Source organism: Ogataea polymorpha (genome assembly GCF_001664045.1).
Source record: "Ogataea polymorpha strain NCYC 495 leu1.1 chromosome Unknown OGAPOscaffold_1, whole genome shotgun sequence".
NCBI lineage: Eukaryota > Fungi > Ascomycota > Pichiomycetes > Pichiales > Pichiaceae > Ogataea > Ogataea polymorpha.
The window spans coordinates 598,489-624,359 of NW_017264698.1; the positions used below are offsets into that span (position 1 = coordinate 598,489).

Consider the following 25,871-nt stretch of genomic DNA (forward strand, 5'->3'; position numbering starts at 1 on the left):
ATGCTGCAATACTTAGACACTATATTGCAGGGTACGGTTGTTATACTGGAAAACATTCCCTTCAGGCACAATGGAAAGATATTAGCTTTCGGATAATTCCTGGCCTTATATATAAATGATAGCTCAGAAATTATATCTGTAGCTTTATAAAAAGCAGTAGCTATGAACCTGAATGTTTTCTACATTGACACACATTAAAGTATCCACATGCGTCTAGCAGCACCACCACCATATGCTAGCTTGATAATATTTTTGGGATTGTCGAGTCAACAAAGCAGGTTTTGCCTCTTATCCTACTCCTTTGCGACACGCATAATGTTGTAACCTAATTTATTTTTTATTTGATTTTTTTTTTTTCTTGAAATAATTTTCACTTAAAGGTATGAGCAAGAAGAAGGCCCTTGATTCACGGATTGCTGCTCTTATCCGCAATGGCGTTGACACCAGGGAACGGAGTTTTATAATTATGGTTGGAGATCGATCCAGAAACCAAATTCCTAATCTCCACTATCTGATGATGAATGCAAACCTCAAAATGAATAAATCCATTTTATGGGCTTATAAGAAGAAACTTCTTGGTTTCACTTCGCATAGAAAGAAGAGGGAAGACAAGATCAAAAAGGAAATCAAGCGCGGAAAAAGGGAGCCAAATGAGCTAGATCCATTTGAAGTCTTCATTACAAACCAGCAGATCAGATACGTGTATTATAAAGAGACCGACAAGATTTTGGGTAATACATATGGTATGGTCATTTTGCAGGATTTCGAAGGACTCACCCCTAATCTTATGGCAAGGACAATTGAAACGGTTGAAGGAGGAGGATTAGTTGTTATGCTACTCAAGTCCATGACATCTCTGAAGCAATTATATACCATGACCATGGATATCCATTCCAGATATAGAACTGAAGCACACAACGATGTTGTGGCTCGTTTCAATGAGCGCTTTTTGCTGTCACTTGCCGATTGCAGAAATTGTTTAGTGTTGGACGACGAGTTGAATGTTTTACCTGTTTCTGGCGGAAGAAACGTTAAGAGGTTACCTCCAAAAGATGATGAGGAAGTGACCGAAAAAGAACAGGAGCTGATAGACTTGAAGAAGAGCCTTGAAGATACTCAACCGGCGGGGGCACTAGTTGCATTGTCCAAGACGGTCAACCAAGCAGAGGCCATTTTGAGATTCATTGATTCGATAGCCGAAAAGACCTTAAACACAACCGTGACGTTGACTGCTGGTAGGGGTCGTGGTAAATCTGCCGCACTAGGTATTGCTATAGCTGCAGCCGTTGCCCAAGATTACTCCAACATCTTCGTTACGTCTCCTTCGCCGGAAAACCTTAAAACCTTGTTTGAATTTATCTTCAAAGGTTTTGATGCCATGGGATACATTGAGCATCAAGATTATGATATTATTCAGTCGACGAATCCATCCTTCGCTAAAGCCATTGTGAGAGTGGATATCAAAAGATCGGGCCACAGACAGACCATTCAATATATCTCGCCTACTGACAGTCACGTTCTGGGACAAGCAGAGCTTTTGATTATTGATGAGGCAGCAGCGATACCCCTGCCGGTGGTGAAGAAATTACTGGGACCTTATTTGGTCTTCATGGCTTCCACCATCAATGGATACGAAGGAACAGGAAGGTCCTTGAGCCTGAAATTGATCCAGCAGTTGAGAGACCACTCTAATACTATTGTCAGCAATAATTCTCAGACTCAGGTTGTGTCGAGAGGCAACAAGAAATCGACAGAGGATGACTTGCATATCCGCGGCCGCAATTTGGTTGAAGTTGTTTTGGACGAACCAATTAGATACGCCCCTGGAGATCCAGTGGAGGCCTGGTTGAATAAATTGCTTTGTCTGGATGCGAAACTCACAAAAAATACCAAATATGAGACAAGAGGCTGTCCACATCCTAGCGAATGCAATCTCTTTTACATCAACAGGGACACTTTATTTTCTTACGATCCGGTTTCAGAGGCGTTCTTGCAAAAAATGATGGCCCTCTTTGTTTCTTCGCATTATAAAAACTCTCCAAATGATCTACAGCTCATGTCTGATGCTCCAGCCCACCAACTTTATGCGTTGTTTGGGCCAGATGCTGGAAAAGACGGTTCCATTCCAACTCCATTATGTGTGGTGCAACTTGCTTTGGAGGGTGAGATATCTAAGGAGAGTATTCGAAGCAGTCTTAACAGAGGTGTTCGTGCTGGTGGAGATCTTATACCGTGGTTGATCAGCCAACAATTCCAGGACGATGATTTTGCATCTCTTTCTGGTGCTAGGATTGTTAGAGTCGCCACTCACCCTGACTATATGAACATGGGCTACGGATCAAGAGCTTTGGAGCTATTGACAGACTATTTCGAAGGTAAATTTGCCAACATCAGCGAAGCTTCCTCCTTCGAAGATGACAAGTACTCTCTTAGAAGATTGACTGACAATGAGCTAGAATCTGCGGTTCTACAGCAAGAGGAGATCAAACCAAGAAAGGAAAACAGACTGCAACCACTGTTCATTAATCTTTCTCACAAAGCACCTTACTATTTACACTATATGGGTGTCTCCTATGGATTAACACCGGATCTATTTAGGTTCTGGAAAAGGTCCCACTATCTTCCAGTTTACCTGAGACAAACTGCAAATGACTTGACTGGCGAACACACATGTGTCATGCTCAAGGTTCTCGAGAACCGCGAGGACCAATGGTTGAAGGAATATTCAAAGGACTTCCATAAAAGATTTGTGAACTTGTTGGGTTACAACTTCAATGTGATACCTTCTGTACAGGCTTTGAGCGTACTGGAGTCTTGTGAAAAGCCACAGCAAGAAAACTTCACAAAAGAAGAGCTAGACAAATTCTTTTCGCCATTCGACCTCAAGAGACTCGAGTCGTACGCTAACAACCTAATAGACTACCACGTTGTGGTGGATCTACTACCAATTTTGGCATATCTTTACTTCCAGGGTAAAATCTCTAAAGAGGTGAACTTGTCAAACGTGCAGGCGGCAATTTTGCTAGCTATCGGACTGCAACACAAGGACATGGACAAAATTGCCAAGGAACTTTCTATTGAGGCCAATCAAGCCATGGCAATGTTTGCCAAGATCATTCGTAAAGTGTCCAGTTATTTCCGCTCGCTTGTGCAACAGAAGATAGCAGAAGAAATGCCTGAAGTGGAGGACGAAATTGTCCGAGAGATGAATGGTGAGGAAACCAACGTTGCAGACATTGAAGAGATAGAAAAAGAGCTCGTTGATGAAATGAACAAGTCCGGAGCCTCAGCAGTGAGCGCCTTGAGAGAAAAACAAAAAGAGCTCATCAACTCCCTAAATCTTGAAAAGTACGCTATTAACGAACAAGGATGGGACACTAGCAAATTAGAGAAAGCTGCCAAGAACAAAGGTGTGGTGAGTGTCAAATCGGGAAAGAAGCGGAAGACCGTAGAGACGGCTGAACAGATATATGACCAAGAAATGAAAAAGCAGAAAGGGCCTCGCTCAAAGAGATAACCCCCTACATATCATCCTGGCTGTTTGCAAAATCAATTGATTGAATTCTGTGCTATTGTCATTATCGAAAGCAACAATACGTGGCTCAACGATCTTGGCAGTGTTCTCTTTTAGCTGTTGTTCGTTATCGTATGCATTTTCAAACAAATGTGTATGGTTTTTGTAGTATTGTGGCCAAACGATCTTTTCAAAATACCCAGGAGGATCTGTCCATATGCCATTGTCTATAGTGTATTGTCTGTTTTGACGTCTATTCTTAAGAGTATCGTAGTCTGTCTTATAGAACAGACAAACGTCTAGGAGGTCGAGGATCTCCCTATCATGATACAACAAAAACCCATCTATGAATACTATCCGTGGGAGGCTTAAATGTCCAACGGTTTCCTTGATTTTTCGCTCAATTTGGGGATTAAGTGTGATGGAGACATCGACAGACTCTTTGGACGACTCGGTAAACTGAAATTTTGGGTCTCGTTTGAAATTTCTCAATGTATCTTTCAATTTTTCAAAATTGACTGCCTCAGGGCAGTCCCAGTCATATTCTTGCAATTCTTGATTGAATGGAATCTGGTCATCTGGGTAGTAGAAGTCATCTTCGTGTAGTAGGATAGAGTTTGGAAACAGATCACGTAAAGTCTTAGCCACAGTGGTTTTCCCAGAACTCGAAGCTCCGCTGACGCCTATTATGAGAGACATGAGATGTACCTTAAAAAAAAAGATCTAAAATTACAATTTTTATTTGTCATGGCAGACGTTATAAATGCAAACCCTACCGTGCTGGATGCAAGCTTGCTCCCCACACGGCACGGCGCAATAGTGGAGAAAGACGAGCAGTCAGTAGTGCATCAGGAGCTCACTGAGCTTTCGCTAGACGGAATAACGTATACCGATAGTGAGGGCGAATCTGAAGACGAAGGATTCGATGCACAGGAGATTTATGACTTGATTTCGACAATTTCTGACCCCGAACACCCGCTCACTCTTGGGCAGCTAGCTGTTGTGAATCTCTCAGACATCAAAGTTATTGATCCAAAGGATAAGAATCAAATAGGAGAAGTGATAGTCCGTATCACACCAACAATCACACACTGCTCTTTGGCCACTCTCATTGGTCTCGGAATCAGAGTAAGATTGGAGCGTTGCCTGCCTCCAAGGTTTAGAATATTAGTCTTACTGAAGGAAGGCAGCCATCAAAGCGAAAACCAGGTGAATAAACAGCTGAATGACAAAGAAAGAGTCAGTGCTGCTTGCGAAAATGACCAACTGCTCAAGGTGATTAGCCACATGCTAGCTACTTGCGCTTGAAGGGATAAGGATAGTGTAAATTACGCATGTTACTTACGAGTTATGGTGCGCGAATATGAAGGAAGATTTAGCATATATAATCGCAACGTTGGTGACTGAAACATGGATTGCTCCCGACCTGAGACTCCGCCTTCTTCAGGAAAAGTGTTTCATCTAGGAATGCACCGCTAGTAGCTTAGGATATACGATGTAAGCCTGAGTGCTGCGGATACTCTGCAATACACCCTTGCACTGACGAACTTTTGCTATAATTTTGATTATCGGAAAAAAAATTTCATTGAAAAATGGTCACCCTAACTAGAATCGAAGACGAGAGTCAACAAAAACTTGAAGAAAAGGTGTTCAAGTCAGGAGCAGAGGAAGTTGAAACCGAATCTGAATTTGAGTCTGAAGACGAATTTGACGAAAATGAAACTTTGTTGCAGAGAATCGAAGCACTTAAGGACATGATTTTGCCTGAGCAAAGACAATACATTGCTTCTACTTTGGAGTCTGTTTCCTCCACTGCGTCAACTTTGGCCAAGAAATGTGGTAATGGATTGTGGATTCTGACCTCTTCTACCTTGCTTCTGGGAGTTCCTTTGGCTTTGGGAATTTTTGGTGAGACCCAGTTGAACGAATTAGAAAAGGAAATGCAGTTGCAACAAGGTAGCAGTGACTTGTTGGCCTCCGGAAGCGAACAACAGCCAGCTGCAGCTGCAAAATAAACTAGGAACAACATACAGTCTGTCAGCTTTTCACTGACCCTACGTAACCATGCATGTTCTTGGTTGCTCACATAGGCAATAGTTGCCGAGCATTGTGTATATATAAGCAATTGGTTTAGGATTTAGTAGTATACATGTATGCGTGTTGTAGTCAATAAGGATCTTCGAAAGACGGTGAATAATGCTTCAGTCGAGTTTCTAAAAGACTTTCTGGTGTTTTATACTCAGAGCATAGATGTCCAGATAAGTTGTAATTTCATAGATCACCTCTAGGATGAACATAGCATGAACTCCAAGAGCAACACCAAATCCAAGGTAAACAATTGAACATAAAACACCATCATAATCATATCCATAGACGTGTGATAACAAAGGGATCAAAATCAGCTGCACCGTGGGAAGAAGCATCGGAAGATTGAAGATCGGGAATTCTTGCTTTGTCAAATGACCGATAATGATACGACCCACAGTGAATGCCATTGTAGAGCCAATAGTGAGCATCATTGGCACAGTATATACTGTTCTGATCTGCTCGTGAAGGATTAGCATCGCAAAAACGGAGCCATAGTAAGCAAAGAATGGCACCAGACCTCTCATCGCGGACTGCTGTTCAGTCTTAGAGGCAACATGTCGAATGACATTTCGACGGGCCGAGTCGATGTTAAAGTACAGGAAGACAGCACCAAAAGCTAAAGCCAAATCAAGGGCTTTGATTGGATAGCTCGAAGATAGGTTGAAAGCAGAAAGGTCGACCCTGAAAACCTCGAATTTCCAGAAACTTGGGCCATTGAACGCAGTAGCAATGAAAAGAACAACAAGTAGTATGATTCCTTCCACAGGACCCGAGCACTCACTCAAAAATAGTTTGTGAGTATAGAATTCCTCCCACGTCGACAAGTAGAAATTCATGAGAGAAGCAAATTGAGACATGTACACCATCCATCCCTTCCCCAAACCTGCCACAGAGGCAAAGATCAGAACAGAAAGACTGGTGTTAACCGCATCAACACAATGGTCGAACAACTCTCCAAGGGGACCAGATTGTCCTGTTCTTCTTGCGTGGATTCCATCACATGCATCAAAGGTTTGGTACAGGAAAATGGACAGTGCATAGACCAAGTAGCACCATCGAGGCGATTGCTGATTCAAATCTGGATCCACGTAGAACACAAGAAGCAAAGAGGCCAAAATGAACATCAGTCCCGAAAGCGTAACCATGTTTGGGGCCATCCACACAGGGAAGATCTTTTCAAATTGGACCCAGAATCGTTTTAGGACATATTTGGTCAATAACGACCTATCCTCTGATTGATACCTGCTGTTAGGTATTGAATAGCTTGCTGGTACTTACTTGTACTCTTTCAGGTGAGGTAGGGCCTGCTGAGGTAAAAAGAATCCCATGATCAAAAGAGCTAGCTCACCGGAAAATAAATTGGAAGCTGGATAATATATTTACGATTACATAATTTGATCGAGAAATTTCCTGGCTATCTCGACTCCCAAAAATGTAGCTGCGTTGGCTGGGAAGCTCCTAGCGAGGGCTGGACCCAAACCAGGGAAGAAAGCCTTAATCCCTCCTTTTGAATAAATAGAAGATGCCGTCTTAACCACTGACCGGTTGCTGTCCGAAGATTGCTGGACACTTTTTATAGTGTCAATAGGGAATATAGCTGTCCACATTGCAACACCTGCCAAACCACCCGCAGCCATGATAGCTGCGATAGATGCATCATCAGAGCTTCCAGAGAGCTCCTTTTTTAGGTATTCGTAAGTGGCAAAGTAAACCGCAGATCCAGGCCCGTCCCTGGCCAAAGTAGCCGCGGACCCCTTGAAGATTGATTTCAGACCACCTTGTTTGTAAAGCTTGGACACCGTTTCAACAAAGGACACCTGGCCTTGCGAAGTCTGCATCACCACTTTCACACGCTCAAAAGGGGCTGCAATCAATGTCGTAGGTATTGCACTGAAGAATCCCGCTGCGCTTATCTGAGGGATGGTGAGGTGTGATTTTACTGGATCGATATTGTAAAATGTGCACACAAGCTTCTTGCCCACATCATAACCCCAGAAAGACACGGCAAACATCGGAGTGACCCCCAATAAAGGAGACGAAACTCCTTTGTAGAAGCCCAAAGGCCCACCTGAGGCTAAAGTGCCTTTGATACAGTCGAGAGAAGACTTATACTGATTTGTCTGCAAAAGTACCTTGGTATAGTCGAATGGCTGGCCTGTTATCACCGCACATATCCCACCAAAACCACCAGCACCAAAGGATTTGAAATTGTCTAAAAGAACGGACTCTGCAATACTATCCTCCATTTACTCTACAAGAAGGTTTTCTTCAAGCTTTATAAAAAAAAATATCTTCCCCACGTTTAAGGGTGCACACCGACATGTGATGAAAACGGCCAAGGGGAAAAAATAATCGTGACTCGAATTTGATTGTTGATGACTAGCTATCTACCTAATTGCTTAACATGATACCGAGACACCTCAGTGTCTGGTCGTGGTCCAGGGTCAAGTCCTCGGTGAACTTTTCGAGGTTATCTTCGAAAGACTCTATGATGTCCACGGTCAACTTTTCCATAAGCTTGTTCAACTTAATATCGATCGAATTGAGATAATCGTCATAACGATCCTTATTCTCAAAGTCTAAATGCCCATCATCGCGCAGCATTTCGGTAACAGATAACATGTCAACCAACAAGCTGTTGAACTCTTCGTTGAGACTGATGAATTGGTTGATGGTTCTGATGAAAGAATCAATCTGCTCAATGTAATAAAGGCCCGAGTTTTTGCCTTTAGAGGACTTACTGTGCATATCAAACAGCCTGGATCTTGTGATTGAAGTGATATAGTCGTGATGCAACTTTGTCAGTTCGTCCAAGTTATAAGCACGATATTTCAGCTCAAGATGAGCGTTATCGGGCAGAGGGAGATAAGTCTTGTCAATCTTGATTCTTCCACTTTCCAGTACTTTCAGGCCTTTGGCGTTTCGCTTGACTTTGATATCATGCTCGTCTGTTTTGGCAAGGGCCTCTAGCAGCTTTCGGTATTTTTTTTCGATGATTTCAAGATCAAAGAAACTGGTGATGATATTCACAAACTTGATGAATTCGTTTCTCAGAATGTTAAGTCGCTTGAAGGTTTTGGATAGCCAGAGACAACGCGAATCAAGAACCGAGAGGGTATAATTAGGGTCGAGCTTCAGTTGTCGACGGACCATCTTGCTTCTTTTCTCAATGTGTTTCAACGAACTCCGCCTGATGCTATTGGATTCTAACCATTCTACGTTCAGAAGATAATTCACCTTTTGTAAACGCAACAAGAAATTGAACATCCGCAAATATTCTCTAGAATCGTGCGTGGGCCCATTTAGAATGTTATCTAGGGGATATTTGACCTGGAAGTCTAAAGTAAAGACATCCCAACCAATATTTCCATGTCCCATCTCAAGGATTCTAGCGTCCAGTCGATTTAGAACTTCAATAGGAAAATGTCTGATGCTAGAATTCTCAATAGATTCTTGTAAAATTTTCATTAGATGGTGAGATGACAATGTTGACGAGGACTCATTTAAAAGAGTAAGGCCTTTGACAATGAGAGAATTGATAAAATCGCCTTTATTCATCAGCAAAAGTTGGTGCAGATAGCTTATTTCTTTGACCAGACCATATTTTTCGTAAAGAACATAGCATAAATAATTGATTATCTCGTCATACTGCTGTTTCACAAGTATGTCCAATTTGTTGGCTGCCATATCCAAAAAATCACCATTGCTTGCAAACAATTGTCGATACTTCAAACCAAAATCGATGCACCATTTCATTTCATTGCACTGGTTTTTCAGATAGAGAAGCGATTTTCCTATCTGGTAGATCAGCTCTGAAGTCCGTATGAAAGTAGGAACTTTTTCCTGTTGCAGTTCTTGACCTCGCTCAGTGTATGCGATAAAGAAATTCTCCTTTGTGGCATCTTCCAGAACCAGCGACCCTTCGAAAATCCAATCTTTAATCATCTCAAAATAGGGCAAAGAACATGTACGAAAAATCGTGACTGCCAACGTTTTTAACAACGGGTCTCCGATTCTTGTAAGCTGGCTCAAATACGACAGGAATTCGTTAATGGGAAGCGTCTGAATCTGTGTGGTAAGGTTGAAAAGCATCCGCAACTTGATGATTGAGTCATTGAGTTGTAAGCGTACATATCTCAATGTCAAGGACTCGATGTGCGCTGGATTAAAAATTTGATTCACAAGAGTGGTATACTGGAATAATTCTTTCTGTAAGGAGCTTGAAAAGGCGACTTTTACCTGCGAGTTGGCCAAAACTCTCGGACTCATTGTTTTCAATTGTTTGTATATTAGAGCAGGCTCGAATAACTGATAAAGCAGACCCATTGCGCCATAGCTTATATTAGTTGGAACTTTTATCTTATCATCGAATGGAAATATTTCCGACGTCGAACCTATTAGTGTAAATGCCAGACTTTTGATCATTTCTTGCTCTGGAATAAGGCCATACTCGGTATTATGGTAGTAAAAGGGTAACAGGTGTTTGCTAAGAGGCTCCCCTACGGAGAAGCTTTGGCTTGGCGGTCGGCTTGAATGTAGTCCAAATGTCGATGAGGGAAGAAACGCGGTGCTTGAAGGCAGGCCAGGAGATGAAAGAAGATGACGTGGATTAGTCATGCTTGTGCTGGCTCCCAGATTATTTGCGACTCCAGAAGAGTCGTATTGTGCGAAACGCGATGGTAATTGTCTTTGTTTATTTGTTTCGTACGAATCCAACTTGATCAAGTACCTAGCTGCATCGTCTATATTTTTCAAGGATAGAAGATCTTCAGTGGTATGCTCAAGCTTATCCCAGACATACGTGTACGCAGGAATATGGGCAAAAATAGAACGGTATTCACTCAGGGAAGCCAAAGACTGAGAAGTGCTCACGGAGGACGTATACGACCTTAGCAGTAGCGTATACACATCATTTGTTAGCTTGTGAATGAAATTAGCATCAAAGTCATCTGGGACTATGCTCCTCAAAAGCCGAAACAGATAATTGATCACGATTTGTTCCGACTCCATCAGAACTATAATGTAAATAAAAAAATAAATCCAATAATAAATAAGGATACGGTGTCAGGTGTAACCTTCATTCATTATATATCACCTTTCCAGCCCTCTTCAAAAAACATTTCTTGTTTCAAAGGTGGAATATTGTCGTAGCCAAAGTTGACCATCTGGTCAGAATAATACGTGGCGTTATAAAATTTGAGTAAACTGCGCAATGCGTACTCGTTTTCCCAAGAACGCTTCAATCGTTCGCTGAGATTGAAGATGAAAAGATTGTTTAGCCATTGGTCGCGGAGCCCAACTTTGTAGAATAGATACACAAAGGAAATAAGATCCATGTTGTTGGAGCGCCACTTTTTGCCATTGAATGGACAAATCAGCTTAATCACCTTCAGAACCGGTTTATAGAAATTGGAATTGTACATCGTCAAGAGAAACCGCAAGCTTTCTGTTGGTCGCACTTCCAACAGCTTGTAAATTCGTTGAATTTTATAGTTGGAAATGGTTGAGTACAAGCTTCGCAATAATTGTGTAATGATTGTACAATAGCGATGATTGGGCTTCAAAATTTTCACGTGTGATTGTCCGTTGAACGGCGGAATGTACGATTCATAGGCTTGCTCGTTCACTTCGAATATATCTTCAGAATTGAACTTTGGACTCTGCGGAGCTTGACGACAAAATGAAGTTGCAGCTCTGAAAAAGTTGTATTCCTTTGAATCGTACAGCACCTCATAATCACAAAAGACAGCTCTATTCTTCAGTAACATCTCGGGGTCATTGAAATCAAAAGAGTTCTCAAGCTGCGTCTGCATTTGATTGCTTCCAAGGAAGCGGAAGAGGTTTAAGTATAGATCGTTGTCAAACAGCAAAAGAGCAAAATATTCCTGTTTCAAAATATGTGACATTTTGAACCACTTGAGCAGTAGGAATATGGTAGTGGAAGCTGCTTTCAGACAGGTTTCTTTGATGCGCATCAAATCAAGCTTTTGTTTGTCGTAGTTCGACATATCAGAAATGTTATAAGGTTTCTTAAGCGGTAAAAATGGGTTTTCTGCAGATTTATACCCCGAAGCAGGAAGTACATTCGAGGATATGATCTGAATCAATATTGCCGCCAGTGAATTCAAGTAGGGCAATGTCGAATGATAGAACTGCTCGACACGTTGCAAGGACACGAGCTCATCAGCAAAAATTGGGTTCTTCTCAATGTCTTTCTCGGTATAAATGAACTTTGAGCGAGTAGGCTCAGTAATTCCCTTTTCTTGCCTGATGAAATCCTCAAATACATCGGTAAATTGTAAAGCACTGAACGACTCAGATACATGAGCATGAAAAATCCGCGTTGCCTCCTGGATGCTCACAGGTATATCATGAGAGAAAGGATACAAATTGGCAAACTGGGGCTGTGTGATAAAGACCTTTTTGCGACCTTGCCCGTTCACATGTTCGACCTCAGAGATGTTAGAGCTTCTAGACCCTCCTGTATGCTGTGGGCTCAAAGTTGGCGATGGGGCGGGAGTTGCTATATGTATGTCTGGAGGACAGCTATTTTGCGAATTTGGCAACTTGTTGCGTAAATGATGTTTCTGATTGATTAATAGCGCAGAAGTGTTGATCAGCTTTGAGCAACTTTCATTATCTTGCTCGACGCTCATCTGTAAAATATCAGAGACCTTATGCTCGGGAGGCGAGTAGGTAGGGTATCTAGCGATTAGCTCCTTGCGGAAGTACTGGTAGTCAAGAGGGGTGATAGTCTCAACTTTTGCTCCACGAGTTCCTGGTGCGCTGCCAAAGACATGACCAGATTCACACTTGAATCTTAGAAAAGATTTTGTAGACTGCAGGAGCTCGGAGTCTCCGAATTGAAGCAATACCAGCTTTGAGAGAAGCATTATGACATTGCGCAGTTTGAAATAATGAACCACTGAGTTGTCTAACGCAGATCCCAACTCCTTGTCGTTGGAATCTGCAGTGAGCCAGCGCCAGTTATCGATTGCCTTCATCATTGTAGTAAGAAGCTGGCTCGTATCGATGATGCCGGCCAAGAACCGCACTTTTTCTTTAGTTGTTAAAGTAGCCAGGACAACAGTGTAAATGATGGTCATGGAATGATACAATTGCGAAGACCACAGCCGGAGCTGTTTGTGATTGAAGGGTTTCTCTTGGTTCTTCAAATCACTCAAGAGTATGAGTCTAGAGCTTAGAATCTCCAAAACAGGGAGAAGCACCTCGTGACTTAAGAGTAAGCAGGAATTGTCTATTATTTTGGTGGTCAGTTCACTTATTTCTGAGATCTCTCCATATTGACCCATTGCTATATATTCCAAACATATGAGTATATGCAATGCTGATCTGTCTGATGTGTCAATCAATTTTTTGGCAAGATCTGAAGGAGTTTGATTTTGAATGGCAAGTTTCTTGATATTGCTTAATTCCCTGAGATCTGTAGCAGTAAACCAATCCATATATTCCGTTTCAAAATCTTCAAGCTCTCTATATTCGTACTGCAGCTCTGGATATTCGAGAATGATGTTGAAGTTGTTCAGGCCATCAACTTCGCGTTCGTCTTCGTCATCATTATCCGTGAATGAGAAACTACTGTGGGGAGATGATAAAATGTCCTGATCATCGCTGGTTTCCACCATCTCCCCACGATCAATGATAGCGCCTGGAAACTGATCCAGTTCCTCCAACTGGGCTTCCAAGTCACGAATCTGAGTTTCCATAACAAAAAATAAGACTACAAAATAATTTGTATACCCAGATTTGAAATTCTTTTTCATGCTCAGTTTGGAGAACTGTGTCGGCTTGAAGTAAGTACCTACACAACTCGTTCATCTAACATTAGAATAAAGCTTGTGACAGCAGATGATGAGACAATAGTGGGGTCCATACATTCCTATAACCCAAATAATGGACTGTTATCGCTTGTTCGTCAATCCGAAAACTCATCCAAAGAGAACTTTATTGTTATCAAAAACACGTTCATCAAGAGTCTAACCTGCCTTTCCAAACCCAAGGATGTAAATACCAGCTCTATAAACGAGAAGTTTGCAAATATGCCCCGGCCACCCCACCCTGTGCCTTTGAATATGCTGGGGCATAATTATAAAGTTACCAACGCTCATGTGGTGAAAAAGTACCAATCACAATATGTGCTTAATAAGACTTTGGCACACAGAAAGATGACGCCAGAAGGGAAAGAGATATTCACGAGTTTATTCAATTTACTTCCCGATGGTGACGTCTCGCTTGACAAAAACGACAACATCATCGTGTTTGACAACCACATTGTAATCTCCAAACCGTACGGCGCTGAAAACTGCAAAATGGTTTCCGGAAATGACGAACAGCAGCTTTCATACATCAAAAAGATTATCAAGGATGCCTGGATGCGCCTGGAATCCGAAAGAAAGGGCGGTTGAAACGGGGAGGGATATAAAATCTATATCTTATTTCTTCATGCCTAGCATTCCAGCCAAGGCAACCTGGCGTTGAATGGAAACAATATCTTCTGTATTCTTAAAAGTAGCGGTAAAGTCAATCTCCACGCTTCCCAGAAGCTTGACCCCCTTGTTCTTAGTTCCTTTGAATCCATCGAGTTCAGACCAAGGAATTTTGATAACACAATGAGTGACCTGAGTTGGATTTTTCTTCACCTGGGACTTTGGTCGCTCAAGATAATTGAAGGACTGTTTGGAGGCCAAATATTGGTACATGTATTCCATAATAACGTTGATCCAGACTCGGCCCAACCCTTGTAAAATCGAGTTTAGATTGAAATTGAATTGGACCACCATATCCTCTTCACAAGAAACTGCACAGTAGTATGTGAGTTCCATATTTACAACCTCCTGTGAGCATGCTTTCACTCCGTTGATGGTCACAAGCATGTCTTTTGCGTTATCAAGCAATGAGCGACTAGGGTTAACTATCCTGATTTTAACATCTATTGCGCGGAATTCACTTTTCAACAGCTGCCGATAGAATTGCTGTCTCTTCTTATCCTGTAAGAAGAATTCAAAATAGTGCATGTAACGAATTTGAGACTGGATGGTGATACCTGTACGGAAAGCTCTCCTGCGTACTTGAAATGCAGCGTTGGCTTCTCGAAAACAAAGTCCAAATTTGAACATCAGATACGCCACAATAATGCTTCCTGTCCTTCCCTTGCCGTGCTTGCAGTGTACGACTACCACATTGTTTGGGCTTTGCTGAAGGAATTCCTCAATTGTAACTATAGTTTCCAGCAAGGAAAACAAGGGAATAGGACTATGGTCTTTGAATGGTCTGTATAAGAATTGCCCTCCGATATCCGTCACTGATGAAGGATCATACCCCAATTTTTCTTGTCTCAGGTTCACGATCATCCAGTTGCCTCTCCCATGGTTACGATTTAACGCCTCTACCAGGTCAGCTATGTGATTCGCACATACTTTGGCTTTGTTGTCTGTAGGGCCAGAACAGGCTGCAAGATTGGGCAGAATATATGATAGGTCCAGTTTTCGACCGTGAATAACTGTGGAATACTTCCCTGGAGCGGGAAGCATCATTAAAAAAAAGGGATGATAATTTTTAGACCCCGGAAATCGTCTTATCTAAGGGCAATTAAATTTGACATAAAAATTAAATCAAGCAATGCCAATACCTATTCCAATCCCTGCTATCTGCGCGGGAATTGCAGTGTCCGCAGTTTTGTATGTGCACAGAGAAGAGATAGCCGAGTTCTTTGAAGATTTAGCTGTAGACCTGCTAGAAAAAATAGAGAGAAAGAGAGACAAACGAATGAGAGCAAAAGCAGAATGTTTAGGAGAGTCAGCTACAGTGTTCGACGACAGCACTGCTGTGAGAAGAAGACGGGTTTCGGACTGGATCAATGACCAGAAAGAAAATGGCTCAGATACAGAAAGTGTGGAAACGCCTTCGCGCACAGCCTCCTCTATTTAGTTCATAAGAGCTATCAAGATCAATAAAACCACCACCAGCACGACCAACAGTACACAGGTCCAATTTCTTTTTTTCTTTTGGTACGCATCCGCCTTAGCAAGCTCACGATGTGCAACGCGGTTATCGCTGGTGTATGTTAATAAATTATCCTCAATTGTATCGATCTGCTCGCCTTGCTGGTTGACCATTTCATTTAGGTCCTGGAAAATCTTATTGATATCTTGGACACCGCGAGATATGTTATCGATAGCTTGCTCTCTTTGTTGTATAACCGACTCGTGAAATTCCAGCTCCGTGTTAGTGATCTGGGTCTTCTGCTGCTGCTGCTGCTGAAGAAGAGGAGTTGTTTCGGCAGGGTTTGCGTCATTTTTGTTGTTTTCGTACTCTTCGTTGACTACCACAGACTGAAGTCGCTCATTATACGCTCGCTGAACCAATTGGTAATTGCGGAACATTTCTGCACATTGGGCTTTGAGTTTTTGTTTGGTGTACTGCAAAGTCATATTATTTATCACCTCTGGACTCTTTTCCAGTGTTGACAAGCTTTGGTCAATTTCTGAATGCAGAGAGTTACATTTTGTGACTAGTGATGACAGCTTGTCTCGCAAATTAACAGTGTCCTTTTTTGTACCTAGCTGTTGCTGCAATTTATCGAATTTTGAGATGTTGGAAATCAGATCCGACAGCTGGGAACTTATCCTGTTGAATTGATCTGCAGGGCCGGATGTGCTGCCATTGCCAGGGGCCTGTTTTTGGGCCTCAAGATCCAAGTTGGCAAACGACATTAAATTGAGGGAAACAATCTTCTTTTTTTTTTTTTGTGGCGCAAGTGGCGGTGAAATCTTGCAGAAACTGGCTGGGGCCCAGAATATATTTTTCGGATTCGAAATTTCTTGACGCGTCGCGTAGAGTATGAAACACGATAAGCGGGCAAGATTAAGGGCTGCTCGGGCCGGAATTAAGCTTTCTGACGAGGAAGATGGCTACGAGGATATCTATGAGGAGGTTGATGAGCAGCAATTCCGCCAGCACAAACAGCATCAGCTTCTGAATGACGATTTCATCGTGGATGACTCTGGCAACGGGTACGCAGAAACAGGTGCAGACGATTGGGATGGTGCGAATGAGTACCCGAGCGAAGACGAAGACGAGCCCGAGATTCGACAACGCAAGAAGATCGCCAAAATCAAGCGCGACACGCCCCAGATATCCTCCTTTTTCAAGGGAGCAGAGACTGAGAACAAGCCAAAACGCAAAGTTGACAATCTTGACGACATTTTGAGCGACTTCACGGCACAGGCAAGTAGCAAGGCTAGAAGCACGCCTATGTTTGGCGTGAAGAAACGGACGGACGTGTTCTCCTCACTCAAATCCGACAAAGTGAGACCTGTGAAACCGCTTGACGTGAGGAAGCTCATGTTTGAGGAGGAAGTCCCTGCGAAAAGAGTGAAGCTTAGCTCTGAGGACGAGATATATGCCCCTGACTCCGATATTTCAAGCGCTTCGAAGATAGAGACGCCGTCTTCACCAATCAAGGGCGCAATCAAGGAAGACGAGGAGTTTAGCTCGGACGATGAAATCGACGTCACAACACTGAAGACTGCGCGGGCGGACGTGCAGAGAGTGAATCTGAGCTCAAAAAGGGAGCCAAAAGAGACGAAAGTGGCTGAACTTGCAACGTCGTCGCCAAGTAGAGACGCGTCAGAAACTTCAATGATTAATAGCACTTTCGAGAAAGTGGACGAGTCACAAGTCGCCGACTCCGAAACCTTACAGATGTTCTGGATGGACTATGCAGAGGTGGACAACAGCCTGCTTTTGTTTGGCAAAGTCAAGACATTGGATGGCAGACATGTTAGCTGTGTGGTTCAAGTCAATGGCATTAGTCGAGAAATATATTTTTTGCCGCGTGAATCGAGGCTGGACGAGGAGGACGGTCCTCCGCCTACTGCCATGGACGTGCACGAGGAGATCATCCCGCTTTTGCTGGACAAGTTCGGGCTTGATCGTATCAAAGCCAAGCCGGAGACCAAGAAATGGGCTTTTGAGCTTGAAAACATTCCGAAAGAAACCGAGTACTTGAAAGTGCTGCTACCTTTCCAAACACCAAAGTCAAGAAACACTGTTTTGCCATCGACCTTGGAAGGAGAAACGTTCCGTCACGTGTTCGGAGCAAATGCCAATATTTTTGAGACGTTTGTGGTTCAGCGGAACGTGATGGGTCCATGCTGGCTGGAAATCAAGGGAGCAGACTTTTCTGCTATCAAAAACTCGTCTCACTGCCAGGTGGAGGTGGCCGTTGCTGACCCTGCACAAATAAAACCAATAGAGACAAATATGCCTGCTCCAGACCTCACGGCGCTCAGCATCAACATTCAGCCAGTGACAAACCTAAAAGAAGGCAAGCAGGAAATTGGGTCCGTCTCTTTTGCCGTGTACCGTAACGTCCACCAGGACACACCAATGCCGGAAGACGCGGTTCCAGATGAGCTTCTGACTCTTGTTCGTCCTGTTGGAGGCTCTTTGGCCCTTCCACCTGGGCTCTCACAGCTGGCTGCTAAGCGAAACGTTCCGTTGCGGAGTTTCAATAACGAGCGCACTCTTTTGAACTGTCTTGCAGCCATGATCAAGAAAACAGACCCTGACGTTTTCATAGGACACAGACTGGATGCTGCTGTGTTGGACGTGCTGATGCGGCGGATGCACGACTTGAAAATCTCTCAATGGTCTACCTTTGGACGTAGGAACAGAAAGCAGTGGCCCGAGAGGTACGGCAAGGGATCTGGGCGTAATAACATGTTTTACCTGAAGGAGATTTTTGCCGGAAGACTATGTTGCGACATTGCGAACGAGATGGGCCAATCGCTGACTTCTAAATGCCAGTCTTGGGATCTTCCCGAGATGTATGAGATCGTGTGCAAGAAGAAATTTATGCCGATGGACGTGAATCTTGCAAATCCTCAATTCGCCGAGGACGCAAACCTGCTCCTTGCTGCTTTCAACGAGAATAGCATGAGCGTCAAGATCATAGCGGAGGTCGCCTTTAGGGTGCAAATCTTGTCGCTTTCAAAACAGCTGACCAACCTTGCAGGAAACGCATGGGCACACACTCTTGGAGGAACGAGAGCAGGAAGAAATGAGTATATCCTGCTGCACGAGTTCACTAAAAATGGATACATTGTTCCAGACAAAGAAACCCGATCGCAAAGACAGGCGGCTGCAGCAGCGGCTGCTCTGGAACAGGACGGAGATGAGAGCGCTGCGACGTCTAACAAGAAGACGAAATATCAAGGTGGTTTAGTTTTCGAGCCCGAAAAAGGTCTTCACAAGAACTATATATTGGTCATGGATTTCAACTCTCTTTATCCATCGATTATCCAGGAGTTCAACATCTGTTTCACCACTGTCAACCGATCAAATTTGGGAGACAACGATCTTCCTAATGTTCCTCCATCAGACGTTGCGCAAGGAGTTCTCCCACGCCTGCTTCTGCAGCTGGTCAACAGGCGTCGGGAGGTCAAAAAATTGCTGAAAGATCCTCGAGCAACAGCTGTGGAGAAGGCTCAATATGACATCAAGCAACAGGCATTAAAGCTGACTGCAAACTCAATGTATGGTTGTCTGGGTTACGTCAACTCTCGTTTCTATGCCAAGCCGCTCGCGATGCTTGTCACTAACAGAGGAAGAGAGATTCTGATGGATACGCGTCAGCTAGCAGAAAGCATTGGATTGCGCGTTGTCTACGGAGACACCGACTCTGTCATGATCGACACTGGTTCAGATAACTTCCAGGAAGCTATAAAGATCGGTGACGATTTCAAAATGAAGGTCAACGAGCGGTACAGATTGCTCGAGATCGATATTGATAATGTGTTCAAACGGCTCCTGTTGCACTCGAAAAAGAAATACGCAGCAATGAACGCTAGCATGGATGGTTCAGGTCTCGAAAAGACAGTCTTGGAGGTCAAAGGGCTGGATATGAGACGTCGTGAATTTTGCCCGCTTTCAAAAGAGACCTCCACATTTGTTTTGGAGAAAATCCTGGGCGACGCAGACCCCGAGGATGCCTTAAATGAGATCTACGCTCACCTGGAAGATGTCAGGAACAAGCTGATAGACAACCAGATTCCGATGCACAAGCTCACCATAAATACGAGATTGTCCAAAGATCCGGAGCAATATCCCGGAGGCAAGTCCATGCCAGCTGTTCAAGTGGCGCTGAGACTCAGAAAACAAGGCAAACTCGTTCGTGCCGGAAGCGTCATGACCTTTGTGGTTACAGACAAAGGACACGACGACGGAGACTCTGTTGCAGATCGCGCGCGTGCTATAAGTGAAATTTTAGCCAACCCTTCTCAGTACAGACCTGATCCCTATTACTATCTGGAGAAACAGATTTTTGCTCCAATAGAAAGGCTTCTGGAACGGATCGAGGGCAACGATGTTGTGCGAATGGCAACCGCTCTTGGGCTGGATGCTCGCAAATACGAGGCTCGTGCAAGATTTGTGCAAGATCGCGTTTCCGCTGAATTGCAACCATTGGACTCAACAATTTCAGATAGTGAGAGGTTCCGTGATTGCAAGCCGCTGGCTCTGAGATGTACGTCTTGTGGCGTGTCTTTTGAATTTGGCGGAATCCAGGCGTCCAAGAAATACCAGGTCACCTTTTCCGGAGTCAAGTGTCTGTCGTGTCAGCACGTCTTGGCACCACTGGCTATCTCTTCCCAGTTGGAACACTTTTTGCGCCGCGAGATTTCCGCCTACTACGCTGGTTGGCTTGTCTGCGACGACTGTGGTGTCAAGACACGCCAGGTTTCTGTTTACGGAAGACGGTGTATCGGCAAAAACGGCAAGGCCTATGGCTGTAAGGGTATCATGAGATATACTTATCCGGACAAACAGCTCTACAACCAGTTACTATACACAATGAGCTTGTTCGATGTCGATAAAGCCAAGAAACGCCTGCTGAAGCCACTGACGGCCGATCTTGGAGTTGAAGACAAGGAAAACAAAGTTTTGCCCATGAACCAGGGAGAGCTGGATGCGCTCGTGGAACAGAATAGGGAGTCATTCAGAACATACCAGAGGGTGGTTGACAAGTACCTGACAGAGTGTGGACGCCGCTACGTCGACATGGGTGGAATTTTCGAGTTTATGAGTGTATTTAAACGAGAGTAAATAATACATCATTGTTTATCCTGAGTGCACTGAAGAACCTTCTTTCTGACTTTCCCGACACTCTCGGTAAGCGACTGCATCCAATTGGAGCGGGTCTTCTCTATATCAGACATGCAACCAGAAAGTTGTTTGGCAGCTTCGTCTATTTGCTTGTTGACTTCTGGGAAATGTTCTCTAGAGAGAGAACTCAACCAGCCTGTAGTATTTTGCAGAGTCTTTGGCATCAGGTACTCTGTGGCTACTAGTCCAAAAGCCACAGGAGTCACAAACCGAAGAGGCAAAGACCTGGTGCGCACCATGATCGAACCTGTGAGCATAGCGGTCAAAATGTACAATCCGGAAGGAAGAACAGGCTCGGCAACGAGTTGGTGATACTTCTCGATGGCATTGCGCTTTTCATTCAGATATGCAGCATGAAGATTCCTGTACTCGGCATCGAATATGTCCAGCTTCTGAACAGCAAATTCACGGGCTTGTTTGGCGTATTTCTCTAGTGTGCTATTGGTGCTGATGACTTTTCCGTCCACAACCTGCTTATGTGGATTTCTGAGTGGATCTTCTTTTCTGCTGAGATCCTTAGGAATTGGCTGGTTCAGCCCTGGAGTGGGCAAAATATCCTCTTCGTCGGAATAAAAAGAACGTCCCATTATGGATGAATTTGACAAATTAAATTATTGGTCATAATATAAAAAATATTTCTATCCTACAATCACCTGGTAGGACGTGTATAACATGGCCACTCCTCCCAAAACTACTAGGCTCATGTCAAGGGCCTTCATAAATCTCGAATGGGCGCATATCTTGTAATGCAGCATTGGAGGATACATGTACACCAAGGGAATGCAGGCGAACGACCCAACAAAGGACACAAATTGGTCTAGGTTGGACGACCCCCAGTACGCTATAAGACTTGTCCCAACCACCATGCATGTGCGAAACATGTTTTTGGACCATTTTGTAGCAGAGTCGGTCTTTCCAGACCGCCTTTTGTAGATTCTAGATTCGATGATTCTGATTGCAGGCAGCAGTTGTAGCGGAGCAGAAAGAAGAATAGCTATGGCATAGAACAATTGAATAGATCTTACTGCGATGGACGACTGTGGAAGGTTCAAGATCACCACTGTGTTGACGTGATCTCCGTAAGTCATGTATCCCAAAGAGCCTATCCCAATAAATAGTATGGAGCACACGATTATGACTGCGCCCAGAACTTTTGGATATTGTCCTGGATGCTTCATCGACTCTTGCACCGGAATGATTAAGCCAATTCCTTCAAATGCAAATATAGCCACACCAATGAAGAGCGACCACTTGTCTTGATTGAATAACTCAACATGTGCAGGTCCATTTTCTATGAGGTCGAGTGAAGCATAGTAAACTATGGTAACCAGACCGCTCATGATAAATATATTTGCTAAAAGGGCAGCTAGTGACAGCTTTGTAATGTTTCTGATCAGTGAAAGTGGTATAAATACCACACATTCCATTACAACCCACTTGCCAAGTGAGATGTCCACGTTGAAAAAGTTGAGTGTGAACGCGCGAAGGTTCTCAGCAGTGAAAATGGTGTATGCAGCGACAAAACCAATCTGAGAAAGAATGATAGAACCAAGGATGAGCAGCTTCATGTTTTTTCCGTAAAGAGTCATTCCAATGTCACCGAATGAGGACACACTAGTTTTCACCTTCGTCAACACAAGAATGTAGTAACACCAGTATGACAAGACTCCGAAAAAAAGCAAAGTTAACGTGCAAAATAGAATGCCACCGTTGTAGAATGCACGAGGGAGAAATAGTACACCTGTTCCCACAAACGATTTGAGAAGCAGGAAAAATGACTTCAGTGTCGACGCAGTGCCCCCATGAGCCCGGGGTTCCAACAGAGGAGTCTCCTCATCAGTATCTTTGTCAATAACATAGGAACAAGCCAAATAATCCTCATCTTCCAAATCCTCACCGGCAAAATGCCCATAAATAGACAGGAACTCTAGGAAATTCCTGGTGAAAAATGTTGGCTTGGACAGCTGGTGGCCATACTTTGAGTTCTTGCTGAGAATGAATTGTCTTCTGAAGCCTCCTGGAAGACGAATTTGGGATGCCGCAGAGCCACGACGTTCTCCAGGCAAATCTGCACCGGTCAAACTGCGTGACCGTCTCAAGTTGTTTTTCTTAGCAGGAAGCGTATAAAGATCTCTCGTAATGTCACCACCCGCCAGTTTGAGCGAACCATTTGCATCAGTAGCTAAGTGTTTGGAAATATTTTTCCACAATGTAGGATCGTCTATTGAGGAACTGTGGGAAGATGATAGGGGGATGTCAACCTGTGGCTCAGCACGTCCAAGAATAGAGGTATCTTCTGCCTCCGATGAACCAGAAGTAGACAGAGATGGATATGCTTGAGCGGAGGGATTTCTGTGCACATTCACAGGGCTGGATCTATCGTCAATCACAGAGGAGCTAGGAGAATCAGGCCGTTTCTGATTGAAGACAGATAAAAGCGTTCCAGATACCAAGGGCGATGCTGCAAGTCTAGCCATAGACGTCCTTCTGCTGGTATTACGGCTGGCATTGCGAAAATCGGAATCGCGTCGCACAATTGGCACTGGTCCCGAAATTCTTTTAGCGGGAGACTCGCCCATGCTGATAAATCTATAGAGAATTCTGTATCCTAGTTAAACGTCGTCTAGTGCTTATCGTCGCGTCGGAAGAAAAATATTAAAATTATTCATGGTTTGGCCATTTGGGAAACGTTCGACACAGTCAGCCGAAGAGGAGACTACAAGTAATGGAAAGGATACAACGGAACAAAAAATATTTCTGGAGGATGTTCCCCCAAAGTTTGACACAGATCACCAGAAGCCGGTTCCACAGCACACAACTCAGTCGAGGGAGATGAAGAGGATTTTATCGAATCTGAGTTGGTCCGATTTCCACCCTTCCAATCTGATAGCAATACCATGCTTCCGAGATGCGGGGTTGGCTGGCTTCTCGTGTTTATTTGTGTTTTCGTCCGTGATGTTCCTATACCATAAAGACATACGTAAGGCTGCCAATTGGGGATTTGGAGGGCTGATGTTGGGCTCGACATTTGCGTGGGAGCAGTGCAATGCTCAGCGGCGAAGAGAGCAACTGGCTGTGCAAATGGCGCAGGAACGCTACAGACAGCGCCGAGAAAGAAAGACTGAATAAAAATTTGGCCCTTCTTGTCATCTAAGCAACCACTCCGGAGCAACCTCTTTTCTTGTTTCTATAGTGCTCACATCAAACGCTTCAATCAATAGCTCGACGAGAATACGGCCTCCTCGCACCCCTGTAAAACGTCTATATTCTTCGCTGACACTGGCAAGGTTCCATCCTTGTAGTTTTCGTAGACAGCCTATCACTGTTCCGGTCCTGTGTCTTCCCATACCACAGCAAACAAGTAGTGGATAGTGGCGTTTGTCTGAAATGATCTCCAATGCTTGTTTTATAGAGGATTCCGAAAGCCCGTCCCAAGAATTAGAATCTATAGAGTCGTAACCCAAATTGCAGAATAAGTTGATATCATTTTCCTCCATAAATCTTAGGAATGTATCCTGGGGCTCTTCAGTTGCAAGCCATATCACAGACTTCAAATGGAGCTGTTGGAGGAACGAGTGGTTGATAGCGGATGGCTGACCGGATCTGTATAGATGTTTCTCGACAGGACAGAAGTTAATAGGTGGGACAATGCGCAAAGAAGGCGGACTCTTTACCACCACCGTGTCATCCCGTAGCTCGTTTTCTATTGCATTATTTGGCAATTGATCGATCAGAACTGCACCCTTTGGCGGCAGCTTTGTCTTTTTCTCCATAAATGAAAATAATTTAATTTATTAATTTATTCGAGTTATTCCACGTATGGCAAAGAAAGACGCAAAGTCAAAAAGTGCGCCTGTTATAAAGAAACATGGCAGCTCTGTTGCTGCAGAACCTACAGCGAATGCAATTTCGCTCTTTCAGGAGCTGGGTACTTCCATGAAGATCTCGTTCAATAGTTATATTTCGGAAACAAAGGACAACCAAAAGTTACGCTTGATCGACGCTTTCCTGGTGTTTTTGGTGTGTCTCGGGATCTGGCAGTTTCTTTTCTGCCTGCTGGTCGGAACGTTCCCCTTCAACGCATTTTTGGGAGGGTTTATTGCAACCGTGGCGCAATTTGTGCTTACAGTGTCGTTGAGGTTACAAACTTTGGATACCAACAAAACCGTGTTCAAAGGAATCACTCCAGAACGCGCATTGGGTGACTATATATTTGCCAGCTTGGCATTGCATTTTGTCGTTCTTCATTTCATAAATTGAGCCTTCCGGTTATAAATCTATTGTGCTACTGCTCTTCTTCTTCCTGGGCTATACTCATGACGCTCTCACTTCCGTCATGCTCGTTGCGCTCTGTGTCTTCTCTGTAATCGTCCTGAGGGAGCTCAAACTCACATTTGTCAAACTCCTCTATTTCCTCTTTAGTTCTGGGAACCTGCCTGAGCCACTTCATACGAGGTCCCGAGGCCGCTCTCTCATTAATGCGGAATCCAAACAACTTGAGTTCGTATTGCCTGTTGAGCCGCTGTTGACACTGCCTCTCGATTTCGGGAAACATTTTGATGAAAAGACCAGCAAAGGAAGTCCCGAAAAATGCACCGTCGATGTTCAAGTAGCGGGACGACGACGGAAGATAGATATCGTTACAGCATGGACAGTACAGTCTCACGGTCTCGATTCCCGTCTGGTCATAGCGCCCAATAGGTATGAGTCGCATTCCTTCGCAGTAGTATCGTGGACAGGTTCCGAACACTTTCTGTTCGTATTTTTCTGCCATGAGATGGTATCCCTGTTTGGTGAGAATGAATCTTGCATGAATCAATCCATATAGTAGCTGGGCAGCATGCTCCACCAGTGGAACGTTGGAGACTTTGATGGGGACTTCGGGTTCCAGATCCAGAATAACATCCAGTGCCTCTCTATAGAACGGAACAACTGAGCTCAACCCCGTTAAGTTGAAATCGTCTTCGATGAACTCAGGCGCGACTTCCACAAAGTAGTCGTGGCCAAAGATTGAACAATACTGGGAGATCCAACTGTCCATCTCCTCACTCGAGTTCGACTCTAAGTCGTTGGAGATATTCAT

The 25,871-nt window shown here is 43.9% G+C and overlaps 18 protein-coding genes across 18 annotated transcripts; 7 read left to right on the top strand and 11 right to left on the bottom strand.

Annotated features, from left to right (window-relative positions):
- Nucleotides 1–481: 481 nt before the first annotated feature.
- OGAPODRAFT_15198 (uncharacterized protein) lies at nucleotides 482–4,191 on the top strand. The gene has a single exon (XM_018353569.1). It carries the CDS (start codon nucleotides 536–538, stop codon nucleotides 3,515–3,517), a length of 2,982 nt encoding a protein of 993 aa, XP_018213093.1. The 5' UTR covers nucleotides 482–535; the 3' UTR covers nucleotides 3,518–4,191.
- On the bottom strand, nucleotides 482–4,213 carry OGAPODRAFT_91905 (uncharacterized protein; the record flags this gene model as incomplete). Its single annotated transcript, XM_018357057.1, has 2 exons — nucleotides 482–3,564; nucleotides 3,608–4,213. 2 exons carry the CDS (start codon nucleotides 4,211–4,213, stop codon nucleotides 3,550–3,552), a joined length of 621 nt encoding a protein of 206 aa, XP_018213094.1. The 3' UTR covers nucleotides 482–3,549.
- Nucleotides 4,214–4,261: 48 nt separating this feature from the next.
- OGAPODRAFT_91906 (uncharacterized protein) lies at nucleotides 4,262–4,980 on the top strand (the record flags this gene model as incomplete). Its single annotated transcript, XM_018357058.1, has 1 exon — nucleotides 4,262–4,980. One exon carries the CDS (start codon nucleotides 4,262–4,264, stop codon nucleotides 4,820–4,822), a length of 561 nt encoding a protein of 186 aa, XP_018213095.1. The 3' UTR covers nucleotides 4,823–4,980.
- A 126-nt stretch (nucleotides 4,981–5,106) lies between these two features.
- OGAPODRAFT_6063 (uncharacterized protein) lies at nucleotides 5,107–5,529 on the top strand (the record flags this gene model as incomplete). Its single annotated transcript, XM_018355777.1, has 1 exon — nucleotides 5,107–5,529. The coding sequence occupies one exon, from the start codon at nucleotides 5,107–5,109 to the stop codon at nucleotides 5,527–5,529; it is 423 nt and encodes a 140-aa protein (XP_018213096.1).
- OGAPODRAFT_15199 (uncharacterized protein) lies at nucleotides 5,109–6,844 on the bottom strand. The gene has a single exon (XM_018353570.1). The coding sequence runs from the start codon at nucleotides 6,757–6,759 to the stop codon at nucleotides 5,728–5,730; it is 1,032 nt and encodes a 343-aa protein (XP_018213097.1). The 5' UTR covers nucleotides 6,760–6,844; the 3' UTR covers nucleotides 5,109–5,727.
- Nucleotides 6,845–6,968: 124 nt separating this feature from the next.
- Nucleotides 6,969–7,848, bottom strand: OGAPODRAFT_74631 (uncharacterized protein; the record flags this gene model as incomplete). The annotated part of the gene is made up of 1 exon (XM_018355910.1): nucleotides 6,969–7,848. One exon carries the CDS (start codon nucleotides 7,846–7,848, stop codon nucleotides 6,988–6,990), a length of 861 nt encoding a protein of 286 aa, XP_018213098.1. The 3' UTR covers nucleotides 6,969–6,987.
- A 60-nt stretch (nucleotides 7,849–7,908) lies between these two features.
- Nucleotides 7,909–10,597, bottom strand: OGAPODRAFT_91909 (uncharacterized protein). The gene has a single exon (XM_018357059.1). It carries the CDS (start codon nucleotides 10,217–10,219, stop codon nucleotides 7,994–7,996), a length of 2,226 nt encoding a protein of 741 aa, XP_018213099.1. The 5' UTR covers nucleotides 10,220–10,597; the 3' UTR covers nucleotides 7,909–7,993.
- Nucleotides 10,598–10,670: 73 nt separating this feature from the next.
- On the bottom strand, nucleotides 10,671–12,866 carry OGAPODRAFT_15200 (uncharacterized protein). Its single transcript, XM_018353571.1, has one exon. It carries the CDS (start codon nucleotides 12,706–12,708, stop codon nucleotides 10,687–10,689), a length of 2,022 nt encoding a protein of 673 aa, XP_018213100.1. The 5' UTR covers nucleotides 12,709–12,866; the 3' UTR covers nucleotides 10,671–10,686.
- Nucleotides 12,867–13,395: 529 nt separating this feature from the next.
- On the top strand, nucleotides 13,396–15,051 carry OGAPODRAFT_91911 (uncharacterized protein). The gene is made up of 2 exons (XM_018357060.1): nucleotides 13,396–13,416; nucleotides 13,452–15,051. Exon 2 carries the CDS (start codon nucleotides 13,663–13,665, stop codon nucleotides 14,026–14,028), a length of 366 nt encoding a protein of 121 aa, XP_018213102.1. The 5' UTR covers nucleotides 13,396–13,416; nucleotides 13,452–13,662; the 3' UTR covers nucleotides 14,029–15,051.
- Nucleotides 13,396–15,051, bottom strand: OGAPODRAFT_15201 (uncharacterized protein). The gene is made up of 2 exons (XM_018353572.1): nucleotides 13,452–15,051; nucleotides 13,396–13,416 (listed from the first exon to the last, which is right to left on the bottom strand). Exon 1 carries the CDS (start codon nucleotides 14,971–14,973, stop codon nucleotides 14,056–14,058), a length of 918 nt encoding a protein of 305 aa, XP_018213101.1. The 5' UTR covers nucleotides 14,974–15,051; the 3' UTR covers nucleotides 13,396–13,416; nucleotides 13,452–14,055.
- Nucleotides 15,052–15,295: 244 nt separating this feature from the next.
- OGAPODRAFT_91912 (uncharacterized protein) lies at nucleotides 15,296–16,438 on the bottom strand. The gene has a single exon (XM_018357061.1). The coding sequence runs from the start codon at nucleotides 16,333–16,335 to the stop codon at nucleotides 15,547–15,549; it is 789 nt and encodes a 262-aa protein (XP_018213103.1). The 5' UTR covers nucleotides 16,336–16,438; the 3' UTR covers nucleotides 15,296–15,546.
- Nucleotides 16,439–18,648: 2,210 nt separating this feature from the next.
- On the bottom strand, nucleotides 18,649–21,375 carry OGAPODRAFT_91914 (uncharacterized protein; the record flags this gene model as incomplete). The annotated part of the gene is made up of 1 exon (XM_018357062.1): nucleotides 18,649–21,375. The coding sequence occupies one exon, from the start codon at nucleotides 21,373–21,375 to the stop codon at nucleotides 20,737–20,739; it is 639 nt and encodes a 212-aa protein (XP_018213104.1). The 3' UTR covers nucleotides 18,649–20,736.
- Nucleotides 18,740–20,728, top strand: OGAPODRAFT_15202 (uncharacterized protein; the record flags this gene model as incomplete). The annotated part of the gene is made up of 1 exon (XM_018353573.1): nucleotides 18,740–20,728. A coding segment is annotated over one exon (1,989 nt), but the record flags the coding sequence as incomplete, so codon positions are not given.
- Nucleotides 21,376–21,426: 51 nt separating the features above from the next.
- Nucleotides 21,427–22,965, bottom strand: OGAPODRAFT_43664 (uncharacterized protein; the record flags this gene model as incomplete). Its single annotated transcript, XM_018355460.2, has 1 exon — nucleotides 21,427–22,965. A coding segment is annotated over one exon (1,539 nt), but the record flags the coding sequence as incomplete, so codon positions are not given.
- Nucleotides 22,966–23,455: 490 nt separating this feature from the next.
- On the top strand, nucleotides 23,456–24,550 carry OGAPODRAFT_96667 (uncharacterized protein; the record flags this gene model as incomplete). Its single annotated transcript, XM_018357907.1, has 1 exon — nucleotides 23,456–24,550. The coding sequence occupies one exon, from the start codon at nucleotides 23,456–23,458 to the stop codon at nucleotides 23,915–23,917; it is 462 nt and encodes a 153-aa protein (XP_018213107.1). The 3' UTR covers nucleotides 23,918–24,550.
- On the bottom strand, nucleotides 23,464–24,561 carry OGAPODRAFT_96671 (uncharacterized protein; the record flags this gene model as incomplete). The annotated part of the gene is made up of 1 exon (XM_018357908.1): nucleotides 23,464–24,561. One exon carries the CDS (start codon nucleotides 24,559–24,561, stop codon nucleotides 23,935–23,937), a length of 627 nt encoding a protein of 208 aa, XP_018213108.1. The 3' UTR covers nucleotides 23,464–23,934.
- Nucleotides 24,562–24,607: 46 nt separating this feature from the next.
- Nucleotides 24,608–25,048, top strand: OGAPODRAFT_6075 (uncharacterized protein; the record flags this gene model as incomplete). The annotated part of the gene is made up of 1 exon (XM_018355778.1): nucleotides 24,608–25,048. The coding sequence occupies one exon, from the start codon at nucleotides 24,608–24,610 to the stop codon at nucleotides 25,046–25,048; it is 441 nt and encodes a 146-aa protein (XP_018213109.1).
- On the bottom strand, nucleotides 24,617–25,871 carry OGAPODRAFT_74638 (uncharacterized protein; the record flags this gene model as incomplete). The annotated part of the gene is made up of 1 exon (XM_018355911.1): nucleotides 24,617–25,871. One exon carries the CDS (start codon nucleotides 25,869–25,871, stop codon nucleotides 25,074–25,076), a length of 798 nt encoding a protein of 265 aa, XP_018213110.1. The 3' UTR covers nucleotides 24,617–25,073.

Excerpts from the sequence above, each read along its gene's own strand:
- OGAPODRAFT_15198 (XM_018353569.1), top strand. The coding sequence starts at position 536 with ATGAATAAATCCATTTTATGGGCTTATAAGAAGAAACTTCTTGGTTTC.
- OGAPODRAFT_15199 (XM_018353570.1), bottom strand. The coding sequence starts at position 6,759 with ATGGCCCCAAACATGGTTACGCTTTCGGGACTGATGTTCATTTTGGCC.
- OGAPODRAFT_91909 (XM_018357059.1), bottom strand. The coding sequence starts at position 10,219 with ATGACTAATCCACGTCATCTTCTTTCATCTCCTGGCCTGCCTTCAAGC.
- OGAPODRAFT_15200 (XM_018353571.1), bottom strand. The coding sequence starts at position 12,708 with ATGACCATCATTTACACTGTTGTCCTGGCTACTTTAACAACTAAAGAA.
- OGAPODRAFT_91911 (XM_018357060.1), top strand. The coding sequence starts at position 13,663 with ATGCCCCGGCCACCCCACCCTGTGCCTTTGAATATGCTGGGGCATAAT.
- OGAPODRAFT_15201 (XM_018353572.1), bottom strand. The coding sequence starts at position 14,973 with ATGATCGTGAACCTGAGACAAGAAAAATTGGGGTATGATCCTTCATCA.
- OGAPODRAFT_91912 (XM_018357061.1), bottom strand. The coding sequence starts at position 16,335 with ATGTCGTTTGCCAACTTGGATCTTGAGGCCCAAAAACAGGCCCCTGGC.